The sequence below is a fragment of the Hyla sarda genome, chromosome 4 (genome assembly GCF_029499605.1).
Source record: "Hyla sarda isolate aHylSar1 chromosome 4, aHylSar1.hap1, whole genome shotgun sequence".
NCBI classification, from domain to species: Eukaryota; Metazoa; Chordata; class Amphibia; order Anura; family Hylidae; genus Hyla; species Hyla sarda.
Genome location: NC_079192.1, coordinates 58,579,828 through 58,595,159, shown reverse-complemented (window position 1 = coordinate 58,595,159; position 15,332 = coordinate 58,579,828). Strand labels below are relative to the sequence as shown.

Sequence of the window (15,332 nt, the reverse complement as noted above, 5' to 3'; positions counted from 1 at the left end):
AACCAGTGTGCCTCCAGCTGTTGCAGAACTACAACTCTCAGCATGTACTGATTGCCAAAGAGAATGCTGGGAGATGTAGTTATGCAACAGCTGGATGCACGCAAGTACGACTCCCAGCATGCCGAGACAGCCATTTGCTGTTCCTGAATGCTGGGAGTTGTAGTTTTGCAAGATTTAGAGGGGTTCAGGCTGGAGATCACTGACAGTGGTCTCTAAACTGTGGCCCTCCAGATGTTGCAAAACTACAAATCTCAGCATGCTAAGACAGCAAACTGCTGTCTGAGCATGCTGGGAGTTGTAGTTTTGTAATATCTGGAGGGCTACAGTTTAGAGACCACTGTCAGTGATCTCTAGCCTGAACCCCTCTAAATCTTGCAAAACTACAACTCCCAGCATGCCAACACAGCAAACAGCTGTCAAGGCATCGTGGGAGTTGTAGTTTTGCAACATCTGGAGGGCGACAGTTTAGAGACCACTCTCTAAACTGTCGCCCTGCAGATGTTGCTAGGCAACAGACTCTGCACACGCGGCGTCATACTTACCTCCACCGCCGCCGTGATCACAGCCGCCGCCGCCGCCGCCGGGTAAGTGATCGCCGCCGCCGCCGCCGCTACTGCACGGTTCCCCCCGCTGTGCCCGGACACCGATGGGCGGGCATAGCGCGGGGAACCGAACTTTAACCCCCCCGCCCCCAGTCTTCTATTGGTCGGCCGCTCCGCCGATCAATAGCAGGGATAGGAGGGGTGGCAACCCTGCCACCTCACTCCTATCTCTTCAAGGGGGATCGAGGGTGTCTTGGACACCCCCGATCCCCCTTATTTTATCGCGGCGCCGCGATTGATGGGCAGGGGGAGAGCGCTCCCCCTGCAAACACCATAGATGCCGTGATCAGACTGATCACGGCATCTATGGGGTTAATGCTGCCGGGACCGGCGCGATCGCGGCCCCGGCAGCTGCGGTGGGACTCCGGCTGTGATTGACAGCTGAGTCCCACCCGCGATCTCCTGCGCTGCCCGCGGCAGAGCAGGAGATCGCTTGGACGTATGCATACGTCCATTTGCGCGAACGTGTAATTCGCCTGGACGTATGCATACGTCCAATAGCGGGAAGGGGTTAAAACACTAGTACATTTAAATGCAGTACTTCCTTTTTTTTTTTAACTAGGTCTAGAATTAGAAAGGGTATATCTATTCCCTCTCTTCGTCTGAATCAGCTAATTTAACAATAATCCATAGACACATGAAGACATAACATGACACATATACCACATATACCATCAGTTGCAATGGGACAGGTCCCAGGAATATTGTAGAAAGTCCCGTGTATACACCCTGTCCTAGGCTCACCTCCAGCGTCTACTTATAACAGCATAACTGGCATCCTGCGCCACTCTGTTCTAGACCTGCCGCCTACTTATGACAGACTCTGGATACACCTTGTCCTAGCCGTGCCATGTCTACTCATCCTAGACACGCAATTGGCTACTTACGACAATTTACTGTGCAATTCATTCCCCGATTATGACCCAGTCCCTCCTCCACAGGATCCTGCGTACTCACTCACTCACTCACTGGGCGAGAATTTTACCTGTCTCTAGTTCGTCACAAACCAGTCAACATAAAGCACCAAGATAAACCAAAAGGAGAGACAGGGACAGGGACACTGTGGCTAGGTACAAGAAGTTGTCCTTACCATACTTCCAGAGATGATCCACTGCCTGCTGTTCCTCTGTGCCATCTCTTTTGGCTCAAATAATGACCCATCGACGCGACTGGATTATGATCGAAAACCTAGCCCCACGTTGGGCGCCAGCTGATATGGATTTTATCAGTTATCTTGTAACTATCTTACTCCCCGCCATACCAGAATGTGTACACCAAAGTAAATCAAACGGAGCCATGTCAGTTTCAAATACTTCTGCCCTTTATTAGTCTGTTCACTTGGTTATATAACCTCTGTACTTAGAATAAGTTCCCACCCTCACTAAGGGGATGTTCTTAGTCTTGACATACAATATGCATACCATATAAGGTACAGTTCTTTGTTAAACTTCAGCGGGCTTCAAGTCCTCTTGCGTTCTAGCCAGCCATCTCCTCTATTCGATGGTGGGGGCCAGATAGGAAGGAGCAAAATGGGATGGAGGCCCCTAAATGAACATTTTACCTATACACATAAACAAGCATATATATATGTAAAGCAAAATGAACAGTGGCAGACCAAGTGTCAAAAAAGAAAGGTGGTTTATTCAAAAATACGTGTTGGGCAACATTTCAGCTGACTCACCCAGCCATTTTCAGGCTTGAAAATGGCTGGGTGAGCCAGCTGAAACGTTGCCCAACACGTTTTTTTGAATAAACAACCTTTCTTTTTTGACACTTTGTGTGCCACTGTTCATTTTGCTTTGTGTTGTGTTTTGGAGGGGTCCCCAACCTGGACCTGACACAGTAGGCACCCGTGCACCCCTTTTTTCTTCTGGAGTGCTGCTTTCCTGCTTTTTCTATATATATATATATATATATATATATATATATATATATATATATATATATATATATATATATATAATTATACACACACACACACACACACACATATATACATCCATTACAGTACAGGAACTCATAACATGACAAACAACTTATGTGGTCTACTGTTTAGTCTGCCCTTGCCGATACTATTATGTTGGCAAAACAAAAAGAAAACTCCAGTTATGTGTGAAGGAACATTTTCGTTCCATACGGACTGGAGTTGGAGCTTCTTGGGTTTATAGCTCACACTCCTGCCATGCATAATGCAGACGTTACATGTATAAAGTTTGCCGGTATTGAAAGAATCAATATCCCATCTAGAGGTAGAGACAGGCTTCACATTCTCTTAAATAAAGAAGCCCGATGGATTATCCGGCTCCATGTGCTGGGTCTGTTGGGGTTAAATGAGAAAAATGAGATGGAAGCCTTTCTCTACTGAGCCTCCTGACATGTTTTTATGATGGTATTGTTTTTATGGATATTACCTATGCATGTTATTTTAACCTCACTATTGTTATATTGTTATGGAGAGGTTCTCCTGACATTACCATAAGAGCTCCATCCTGAAGCTATTGCATCGGTACGGGCCAGACAAAGTATTGTAGTGCTTGAAACATGTTGCCGCCCCTGTGCATGCCCCCAGCCTCACCTGTTCCATTACCAGCTCCCTGTGTACCTGTGTTCTGGACTATATATATATCGAATAAAGCTTGAAATTTTCTACAGAGCTCCAGGTGAGTGCATTATCCCTCAATTTTCTACAATATTTGCTAATCTTTACAAAATAATTACAGTCAATTCCAATGGTCGTCATGTTCTTTTTCTATATACATTTTTTTTGATAGCCCGTAGTATATCTTTATTCCTCAAGCTGTATACTAAAGGGTTTAACAATGGGATCAAAGTAGCAAACATCATCGAGAAAACCACATCTTGTTCTACAGACTTTGTCAAGTACAAGGACATGGCGGAACCATAGTACAAAACAACAATTGTTATATGGGAAGAACAGCTTGAGAACGTCTTCCATCTTCCAGCTGAAGACTTAATTTTTAAGACAGTGTATATGATGCAGATATAGGACGCCAGTATGATGCCAAAGGGAAGGGCGCCAATAAGCACGGCATCTGCAAAAATGTATGTGTTCAAAGAAGTAGTGTCACTGAGGGAAGCGCTGAGTATGACTTTAAGATCACAGAAGATGTTTTTGAGCTTTACTAAGCCAAAAAATGTCATTTTGGAGACAAAAAAGGTTAAAATGAAGGCATTGACAGAAGCTAGAAACCATGTTGGAAATGCTAGTAATACACAAACCTGTTTACTCATAATGCGAGAGTAATGTAGCGGGAAGCAAACTGCTATATAGCGGTCAATGGCCATGGCTGTCAACAAAAAGCCCTCTGTATCAGCAAATACTAGATACAAATACATCTGAGCTATACAAGCAGCATAAGACATGACATGGTCACCAGTGTGAGAAACATAGATCAGCTTAGGGAGCGTTGTGGAGACATACAAAATGTCTAATGTGGAGAGATTGCACAGGAAGAAGTACATGGATGTGTGTAACTGGGGCTCCAGACATATCAATGAAATTATGAGAAGGTTCCCACTAAGAATAGTCAGATAAATCAGCAAAACCACTGTTAGAATTAATATCCTTCCATTTTCAGATGTGGAGAAAGCAAAGATGTAGAACACGGGATCGGATGTGTCATTGGTAAAAGCTTCATGCATTTGATAGCCTAAAACAATTAAAGTAAACCATAAAAACATACTGTATTTATTAAAAAGTAGAAATGCCTAAAATAAATGTACAGTATCTCACACAAGAGTGCACCCCTCACATTTTTGTAAATATTGTATTATATCTTATGTCTTCTAACCCTAAAATAACCTACATTGTAAACACTATCTTATATTCTTTAGTGTCTTATATGACTGTAATAAAAAAATATGAAATATGAAAAAATACATGAACATTGTTAGGCAGTGAATTTGAAAGCCAATAACAGCCTAACAACTTAGTTACTTACAGTTTCTCACATAAGGGGATCATGCTCTGTTTCAGTACGTCATGTTGGCACTACATGTTAGTATCATAGGCGTGATTGCATTAGGGTGCAGCCTATTGCATTAGGGTGCGACCCTAAAGCACAAACTCATGCCACACGCGCGCTTAAATATATATATATATATATATATATATATATATATATATATATATACACAGTACAGACCAAAAGTTTGGACACACCTTCTCATTCAGAGTTTTCTTTAGTTTCATGACTATGAAAATTGTAGATTCACATTGAAGGCATTAAAACTATGAATTAACACATGTGGAATTATATACATAACAAAAAAAGTGTGAAACAACTGAAAATATGTCATATTCTAGGTTCTTCAAAGTAGCCACCTTTTGCTTTGATTACTGCTTTGCACACTCTTGGCATTTTCTTGTTGAGATTCAAGAGGTAGTCACCTGAAATGGTTTTCACTTCACAGGTGTGCAGGTGTGGAGGAGGAGGAGGTGTGATGGTGTGGGGGTGCGTTGCTGGTGACACTGTTGGGGATTTATTCAAAATTGAAGGCATACTGAACCAACATGTCTACCACAGCATCTTGCAGCGGCATGCTATTCCATCCAGTTTGCCTTTAGTTGGACCATCATTTATTTTTCAACAGGACAATGACCCCAAACACCTCCAGGCTGTGTAAGGGCTATTTGACCAAGAAGGAGAGTGATGGGGTGCTGCACCAGATGACCTGGCCTCCACAGTCATTGGACCTGAACCCAATCGAGATGGTTTGGGGTGAGCTGGACCGCAGAGTTAAGGAAAAAAGCACCAACAAGTGCTAAGCATCTCTGGGAACTCCTTCAAGACTGTTGGAAGACCATTTCAGGTGACTACCTCTTGAAGCTCAAGAGAATGCCAAGAGTGTGCAAAGCAGTAATCAAAGCAAAAGGTGGCTAGAACCTAGAATATGACATATTTTCACACTTTTTTTTGTTATGTATATAGTTCCACATGTGTTAATTCATAGTTTTGATGCCTTCAGTGTGAATCTACAATTTTCATAATCATGAAAATAAAGAAAACTCTGAATGAGAAGGTGTGTCCAAACTTTTGGTCTGTACTATATATACACATACACACACATAAATACACTCTTGCTTGCATGCACACATACATAAACAGACCTGCACTCATATAAATACCAATACAAACAAAATGAAAAAGTGTATTAACATTTTTTTTTTATTAAATAAGCATTTAGCAATGTAAACAAACATTTTAAAATGTTAAACTTATAGTTGTATAACCAATAAATTCCACAATTTATTACAAATTGATGATTTTAAAATGAAAAAATCACCTCTAGCAGATATTGGTTGCCATTCTGGAATACCGTAATGCCGCTGGTATTGCGCAGTAATCTGGCTGTGCCTCACCCTTGCGTTGCCACAAACGCGCCGCGCATGGTACAGGGGAGGTCTGGAGGAGGAGCATGTTCGTACTACACTTGATCGGCAGGGAAACAAATGCACGGCAAGGCAGTGCAGCACGGGGGTGATAAAGCCTCAAGTTTGAGGCTTGATTAGGGTGTGCCCAGGCACACCCCGTGCACACACCTATGGTAAGTATTCATGGTTCCCTCAATGAACTGTAGCTCCCCAGTGCCCGCAGCACTCATGTAGGCCCAGACCATGACACTCCCACCATACCCAGACAATGAAACTCCCACCACCATGCTTGACTGTGGGCATGACACACTTGTCTTTGTATTCCTCACCTGGTTGCCACCACACACGCTTAGCACCATCTGAACCAAATACGTTTATCTTGGTCTCATCGGACCACAGGACATGGTTCCAGTAATCTATGTCCTTAGTCTGCTTGTCTCCAGCAAACTGTTTAGAGGCTTTCTTGTGCTTCATCTTTAAAAGAGGCTTCCTTATGCACACCAATTTGATGCAGTGTGCGACGTATGGTCTGAGCACTGGCAGGCTAAGCCCCCACCACTTCAACCTCTGCAGTAAGACTGGCAGCACTTATAAGTCTAGTTACCAAAGATAACCTTTGGATATGAAGTTGAGCATGTGCACTCAACTTATTTGATCAACCATGGTGAGGCTTGTTCTGAGTGAAACCTGTCTTCCCACCCCAGAGCAACAATTTTATTTTCAGATCCACAGAGAGTTTTTTGCCATAAGGATCCCTGTTAGTATTGAAGTGACAAGTATTAGTGAGAGTGAGAGCTTAAACAAAATTTAAGACAACCACCTGCTCCTCATGCATACCTGAGACTAGAGATGAGCGAACTTTTCAAAAATTCAGTCTGGCCGATTCACCGAATTTTTTCAAAAAGTTTGTTTCGGGTCGAATAAATTAACGGCGAAACTATAATAAAAATGTCTATTGGGGTGTAGAACACTTTGCCTTGCTGTAACATGCATAGGGAGTGTGCTGGGTTACTGAAATGATACTGTTATTCATTATGACATGCAGATTGCAGGCATTGCCATTAGAATCACTGCTGCAGAGCATCTAAGTGGCAGCAGGGAGACCATAAGTGTCACGATGCCGGCTGGCAGGTAGTGGATCCTCTGTGCCAGAGAGGGATTGGCGTGGACCGTGCTAGAGGATCGGTTCTAAGTCACTACTGGTTTTCACCAGAGCCCGCCGCAAAGCGGGATGGTCTTGCTGCGGCGGTAGTGACCAGGTCGTATCCCCTAGCAACGGCTCAACCTCTCAGGCTGCTGAAGATAGGCGCGGTACAAGGGAGTAGACAGAAGCAAGGTCGGACGTAGCAGAAGGTCGGGGCAGGCAGCAAGGATCGTAGTCAGGGGCAACGGCAGGAGGTCTGGAACACAGGCTAGGAACACACAAGGAAACGCTTTCACTGGCACTAAGGCAACAAGATCCGGCGAGGGAGTGAAGGGGAAGTGAGGTGATATAGGGAAGTGCACAGGTGTAAACACTAATTGGAACCACTGCGCCAATCAGCGGCGCAGTGGCCCTTTAAATCGCAAAGACCCGGCGCGCGCGCGCCCTAGGGAGCGGGGCCGCGCGCGCCGGGACAGAACTGACGGAGAGCGAGTCAGGTACGGGAGCCGGGGTGCGCATCGCGAGCGGGCGCTACCCGCATCGCGAATCGCATCCCGGCCAGAGGCGGTATCGCAGCGCCCCGGGTCCGTGGAACCGACCGGAGCGCTGCAGTGAGAGGAGTGTAGCGAGCGCTCCGGGGAGGAGCGGGGACCCGGAGCGCTCGGCGTAACAGTACCCCCCCCCTTGGGTCTCCCCCTCTTCTTGGCGCCTGAGAACCTGAGGACCAGACTTTTGTCCAGGATATTGTCCTCAGGTTCCCAGGACCTCTCTTCTGGACCACAACCCTCCCAATCCACTAAAAAGAAGGTTTTCCCTCTGACCTTTTTAGATGCTAAAATTTCTTTAACGGAGAAGATGTCCGAGGAGCCAGAGACAGGAGTGGGGGGAACAGATTTGGGAGAGAAACGGTTAATGATAAGTGGTTTAAGAAGAGAAACATGAAAGGCATTAGGAATACGAAGAGAAGGAGGAAGAAGAAGTTTGTAAGAGACAGGATTAATCTGGCGCAAAACCTTAAAAGGACCAAGATAGCGTGGTCCCAACTTATAGCTAGGGACACGGAAGCGGACATATTTGGCGGAGAGCCATACCTTGTCTCCAGGGGAAAAAATGGGAGGAGCTCTTCTTTTCTTATCCGCGAATCTCTTCATGTGTGAAGAAGCCTGTAAGAGAGAATTTTGGGTCTCTCTCCATATGATGGAGAGATCACGAGAAATTTCATCCACAGCGGGCAGACCAGAGGGCAAGGGGGTAGGGAGGGGGGGAAGAGGGTGACGGCCGTACACCATGAAAAACGGGGATTTGGAGGAAGATTCAGAGATTCTGAAATTATACGAGAATTCGGCCCAAGGTAGAAGATCTGCCCAGTCATCCTGGCGGGAGGAAACAAAATGTCGTAAATAGTCACCCAAGATCTGGTTAATTCTTTCTACTTGTCCATTGGATTGAGGATGGTATGCAGAAGAAAAATTTAATTTAATCTTGAGTTGTTTACAGAGAGCCCTCCAGAATTTAGACACAAATTGGACGCCTCTATCCGAGACGATCTGCGTAGGCAACCCGTGAAGACGAAAAATGTGTACAAAAAATTGTTTAGCCAACTGAGGCGCTGAAGGAAGACCAGGAAGAGGGATGAAATGTGCCATTTTGGAGAATCGATCAACGACCACCCAAATAACAGTGTTGCCATGGGATGGGGGTAAGTCAGTAATAAAATCCATACCAATCAGAGACCAAGGTTGTTCGGGGACAGGCAGAGGAAGAAGAAAACCAGCGGGCTTCTGGCGAGGAGTCTTATCCCGGGCACAGATAGTGCAGGCTCGCACAAAGTCCACCACATCAGTCTCTAGAGTCGGCCACCAATAGAAGCGAGAGATGAGTTGCACAGATTTCTTGATGCCCGCATGACCTGCGAGATGGGAGGAGTGACCCCATTTGAGGATTCCGAGACGTTGGCGTGGAGAAACAAAGGTCTTTCCTGGAGGAGTTTGCCTGATGGAGGCTAGAGAAGTGGAAATCAGGCAGTCAGGAGGAATGATGTGTTGAGGAGAGAGTTCAATTTCAGAAGCATCCGAGGAACGAGAGAGAGCATCGGCCCTAATGTTCTTATCAGCAGGCCGAAAGTGAATTTCAAAATTAAATCGGGCAAAGAACAGAGACCACCTGGCCTGACGAGGATTCAGCCGTTGGGCAGACTGGAGGTAGGAGAGGTTCTTGTGATCGGTGTAAATAATAACTGGGAATCTTGATCCCTCCAGCAGATGTCTCCATTCCTCAAGTGCTAATTTAATGGCTAGAAGCTCTCGATCCCCGATGGAGTAGTTCCTCTCCGCCGGAGAGAAGGTCCTAGAAAAAAAACCACAAGTAACAGCATGCCCGGAAGAGTTTTTTTGTAGAAGGACAGCTCCAGCTCCCACTGAGGAGGCATCAACCTCCAATAGGAAGGGTTTAGATGGGTCAGGTCTGGAGAGCACGGGAGCCGAAGAGAAGGCAGACTTGAGTCGTTTAAAGGCGTCTTCCGCTTGAGGAGGCCAAGACTTGGGATCGGCATTTTTTTTGGTTAAAGCCACAATAGGAGCCACAATGGTAGAAAAATGTGGAATAAATTGCCTGTAATAATTGGCGAACCCCAAAAAACGTTGGATGGCACGGAGTCCGGAGGGGCGTGGCCAATCTAAGACGGCAGAAAGTTTATCTGGGTCCATTTGTAGTCCCTGGCCAGAGACCAAGTATCCTAGAAAAGGAAGAGATTGGCATTCAAACAGACATTTCTCAATTTTAGCATAGAGTTGATTGTCACGAAGTCTCTGAAGAACCATACGGACATGCTGGCGGTGTTCTTCTAGATTGGCCGAAAAAATTAGGATATCATCAAGATATACAACAACACAGGAGTATAACAGATCACGAAAAATTTCATTAACAAAGTCTTGGAAGACAGCAGGGGCGTTGCACAGGCCAAAGGGCATGACCAGATACTCAAAGTGTCCATCTCTGGTGTTAAATGCTGTTTTCCACTCATCCCCCTCTCTGATGCGGATGAGGTTATAGGCGCCTCTTAAGTCCAATTTAGTAAAGATGTGGGCACCTTGGAGGCGATCAAAGAGTTCAGAGATGAGGGGTAAGGGGTAGCGGTTCTTAACCGTGATTTTATTAAGTCCGCGGTAGTCAATGCAAGGACGTAGAGAGCCATCTTTTTTGGACACAAAGAAAAATCCGGCTCCGGCAGGAGAGGAGGATTTACGGATAAAGCCCTTTTTTAGATTCTCCTGGACGTATTCAGACATGGCAAGAGTCTCTGGGGCAGAGAGAGGATAAATTCTGCCCCGGGGTGGAGTAGTGCCCGGGAGGAGGTCGATAGGACAATCATAAGGCCTGTGAGGAGGTAGAGTCTCCGCTTGTTTTTTGCAGAAAACATCCGCGAAGTCCATATAGGCCTTAGGGAGACCGGTTACTGGAGGAAGCACAGAGTCACGGCAAGGGTTACTGGGAACCGGTTTTAGACAGTCCTTGGAACAAGAGGGCCCCCAACTCTTGATCTCCCCAGTGGACCAATCCAGGGTTGGGGAATGAAGTTGAAGCCAGGGAAATCCAAGGAGAATTTCCGAGGTGCAATTGGGGAGGACCAAAAGTTCAATCCTCTCTTGATGAGATCCGATGCTCATTAGAAGGGGCTCCGTGCGGAAACGTATGGAACAGTCCAATCTTTCATTGTTTATACAATTGATGTAAAGGGGTCTGGTGAGACTGGTCACTGGGATGTTGAACCTGTTGACGAGAGAGGCCGAAATAAAATTTCCTGCAGATCCAGAGTCCAAGAAGGCCACAGAAGAGAAGGAGAAGGCAGAGGCAGACATCCGCACGGGCACAGTAAGACGTGGAGAAGCAGAGTAGACATCAAGGATTGTCTCACCTTTGTGCGGAGTCAGCGTACGTCTTTCCAGGCGGGGAGGGCGGATAGGACAATCCCTCAGGAAGTGTTCGGTACTAGCACAGTACAGGCAGAGGTTCTCCATGCGGCGTCGTGTCCTCTCTTGAGATGTCAGGCGAGACCGGTCGACCTGCATAGCCTCCACGGCGGGAGGCACAGGAACAGATTGCAGGGAACCAGAGGAGAGAGGAGCCGAGGAGAAGAAACGCCTCGTGCGAACAGAGTCCATATCTTGGCGGAGCTCCTGACGCCTTTCGGAAAAACGCATGTCAATGCGAGTGGCTAGGTGAATAAGTTCATGAAGATTAGCAGGCATTTCTCGTGCGGCCAGAACATCTTTAATGTTGCTGGATAGGCCTTTTTTAAAGGTCGCGCAGAGGGCCTCATTGTTCCAGGATAATTCAGAAGCAAGAGTACGGAATTGTACGGCATACTCGCCAACGGAAGAATTACCCTGGACCAGGTTCAACAGGGCAGTCTCAGCAGAAGAGGCTCGGGCAGGTTCCTCAAAGACACTTCGAATTTCCGAGAAGAAGGAGTGTACAGAGGCAGTGACGGGGTCATTGCAGTCCCAGAGCGGCGTGGCCCAAGCCAGGGCTTTTCCAGACAGCAGGCTGACTACGAAAGCCACCTTAGACCTTTCAGTGGGGAACTGGTCCGACATCATCTCCAAGTGTAATGAACATTGGGAAAGGAAGCCACGGCAAAACTTAGAGTCCCCATCAAATTTATCCGGCAAGGATAGTCGTAGTCCAGAAGCGGCCACTCGCTGCGGAGGAGGTACAGGAGCTGGCGGAGGAGATGATTGCTGGAGCTGTGGTAGTAACTGTTGTAGCATAACAGTCAGTTGAGACAGCTGTTGGCCTTGTTGCGCTATCTGTTGTGACTGCTGGGCGACCACCGTGGTGAGGTCAGCGACAACTGGCAGAGGAACTTCAGCGGGATCCATGGCCGGATCTACTGTCACGATGCCGGCTGGCAGGTAGTGGATCCTCTGTGCCAGAGAGGGATTGGCGTGGACCGTGCTAGAGGATCGGTTCTAAGTCACTACTGGTTTTCACCAGAGCCCGCCGCAAAGCGGGATGGTCTTGCTGCGGCGGTAGTGACCAGGTCGTATCCCCTAGCAACGGCTCAACCTCTCAGGCTGCTGAAGATAGGCGCGGTACAAGGGAGTAGACAGAAGCAAGGTCGGACGTAGCAGAAGGTCGGGGCAGGCAGCAAGGATCGTAGTCAGGGGCAACGGCAGGAGGTCTGGAACACAGGCTAGGAACACACAAGGAAACGCTTTCACTGGCACTAAGGCAACAAGATCCGGCGAGGGAGTGAAGGGGAAGTGAGGTGATATAGGGAAGTGCACAGGTGTAAACACTAATTGGAACCACTGCGCCAATCAGCGGCGCAGTGGCCCTTTAAATCGCAAAGACCCGGCGCGCGCGCGCCCTAGGGAGCGGGGCCGCGCGCGCCGGGACAGAACTGACGGAGAGCGAGTCAGGTACGGGAGCCGGGGTGCGCATCGCGAGCGGGCGCTACCCGCATCGCGAATCGCATCCCGGCCAGAGGCGGTATCGCAGCGCCCCGGGTCCGTGGAACCGACCGGAGCGCTGCAGTGAGAGGAGTGTAGCGAGCGCTCCGGGGAGGAGCGGGGACCCGGAGCGCTCGGCGTAACAATAAGGTTTAAAAATTTAAAAGGATAAAGAGATCTTTTATGTCATATTTAATGTAATTTGATGTGAAAATTACATTTTTACATTACCCATTCTGGCGAGCATCGAGCTGGCGGTCCTCCGCCAAGCGAGATACCACTTGTTCCAACCCCTAGCTCTCAGTGCCCCCCTGATTATGAAAGTATGAATGTTTCATTTAATCAGTTATGGTTCATTGAATTCTTGTGATAATTCCACAGGTAATATGACGTTGACGGCCAAAGGGCCTCAGTCCTGAAAAAAATTACAACCCCTAAGATAAAAAGATGAATGTTGAAATCTCTATTGAAGATGTATGTTAGTTAGTATTACCATTAAAAAAAAATTGTCCCAGGTCCAGCAGCAACAGTAAGCCAAGTAGTTCCTGAAACACACAGAGTGGAGCAGGAAGCAGCATGAGAACACAAGAGCGGTTCACAACCCCTAACATTAAAAGGTGAATGTTGAAATCTCTATTGAAGATGCCCAGAAGCATCAGTAAGCCAAGTAGTTCCTGAAAGACATAGGAGCAGTCAGACGCAGGCATCAGCAGTACACCTGAGGGTTTCATAACCTCTTATATTGAAAGATCAATGTTGAAATTTCTATTAAGCATGTATTTATCTAGTGCTAAACATCCAAAAATTTGAGGCCCAAGGCCAGAAGCATCAGTAAGCCAAGTAGTTCCTAAAAAACACAGTCAGGGGCAGGCATCAGTAGTACCCAAGAGGGTTTCATAACCCCTTACATTGAAAGATCAATGTTGAAATCTCAATTAAGCATTTATGTTAGCTAGTGCTACCATAACATGTTTGGAGTTAATATACCAGTCCCAGCAGCATCAGAAAACAATATATTGGCTGAATGACACAGCCTGGAGGTGGGGAAAGCATAAGAATCCCATATAGTGTCTGAATGGTACAGCCTGAAGGTGGCTGAAGCATGGGGAGACCATATAGTGGCTGAATGACACAGCCAGGAGTTGGCAGCAGCATGAGTAGACACTAGGCCTTCACAATCCCTAAGATTAAAAGATGAATTCAGAAATTTAAACTGAAGATTTTGGGTAGCTAGTGCTACCATAACAAAATTTTTATTCCCAGACCCAGGCCCAGCAGCAGTATCAGTAAACCATACATTGAATGAATGACACAACCTGGAGTTGGCATAAGCATGAGCAGACTATTGAAATGTATGATTTTTTTTATTTAAATTTAAGATTTAGAAATTTAAATTAAGGATTTTGAAATTGAACTTTTAACTCCCAAGTTTTAGTGTCCCGGGCCCCGGCATGTGGGTACAAAGGGCCAAATCTAACAAGGAGTCACATGTCACATGGAAGCACAATGACAGAGCCTCGAGGTGGCATCAGCATGAGTTTACAAGAGGGCTTCATAACCCCTAACATTAAAATGTTAATGTTGAAACTTGTATACAAGATGTATGTTAGCTAGTGCTAACCTCAAAAAAGTTTAGGCACAGGCCCAGCAGCATCATTAAACCATATTAAACCAGGATGCGTACATAAGAGGGCTTCACAACCCCTAACATTAAAAGATCAATGTTGAAATCTCGATTGAGCATGTATGTTTGCTAGTGATAATATAAAAACATTTTTATAGCCAAGACAGTCCCAGCAGCATCAGAAAATAATATATTGGCTGAATGACACAGCCTGGAGGTGGGGAAAGGATAAGGAGCCCATATAATGTCTGAATGGTACAGCCTGGAGTTGTCCGAAGCATGAGGATACCATATAGTGGCTGAATGGCACAGTCTGGAGTTGGCAGAAGCATAAGGAGACAAAATAGTAGCTGAATGAAACAGGCTGGAGGTGGCAGCAGCAGCATCAATAGTCCTGAGAGTGACCCGTGACAGAGTGGTGCGGTGGGTGGCAATACCAGTACCCGGTGATGAAGGTGGCTGGAATGTTTGCAACTGGGGAGCAGTGGCTTAAAACTGTTTGGCGCTATCCATATTTGTGAAGTGTTGGTTTAGCACCAGTAGCACCATAGTCAATCTACTCTGATGCATCTGGCATTGGTGGGTGGAAATCCTGGCTGATCCATGCCTGATTCATCTTCACAAAGGTCAGTCTCTCCCCATTTTTTGTGGACAGACGAGTTCTCCTTGGGGTGACTGTGGCCCCCGCCGCACTAAACACCCGCTCTGATGCCACACTACTAGCCGGGCAGGACAGCTTTTCTAGGGCAAACTCTGCATGTTGCGGCCAAATCAAGTTTGGCTGCTCAGAAGTCCAGCGAATCTTCAAGGTGTGTTGGCATGGGCATGTCAAGGTATGCCACCACCTGCTGGTTCAGGTCCTGCTCCATGTCTACCTGATGCTGATGAGTTGCTTCCCTATGCAGGTGAAGAAACCTACTCATCAGTGACTACGTAGAATCTCTCTTTAGTAGGTCAGTTTGTCCTCCCTCTCAGTGGGTGTAAAAAAGGCACCAATTTTGTGCCAGTAGCGAGGGTCCAATAAAGTGTAGACCCAGAAGTCATCCAGCTGCCGAATGGTGACATTTCGGCTGTCACTACGCAAGCAAGTGAGCATGCATCGTTCCATTTGTGC

At 46.6% G+C, this 15,332-nt stretch overlaps 1 protein-coding gene across 1 annotated transcript; it reads right to left on the bottom strand.

The window, feature by feature from the left end:
* Window positions 1–3,338: 3,338 nt before the first annotated feature.
* On the bottom strand, window positions 3,339–4,265 carry LOC130367359 (olfactory receptor 1E1-like). The gene has a single exon (XM_056569773.1). The coding sequence runs from the start codon at window positions 4,263–4,265 to the stop codon at window positions 3,339–3,341; it is 927 nt and encodes a 308-aa protein (XP_056425748.1).
* Window positions 4,266–15,332: the final 11,067 nt, after the last annotated feature.

Coding starts and splice junctions, on each gene's coding strand:
- LOC130367359 (XM_056569773.1), bottom strand. CDS start 4,265: ATGCATGAAGCTTTTACCAATGACACATCCGATCCCGTGTTCTACATC.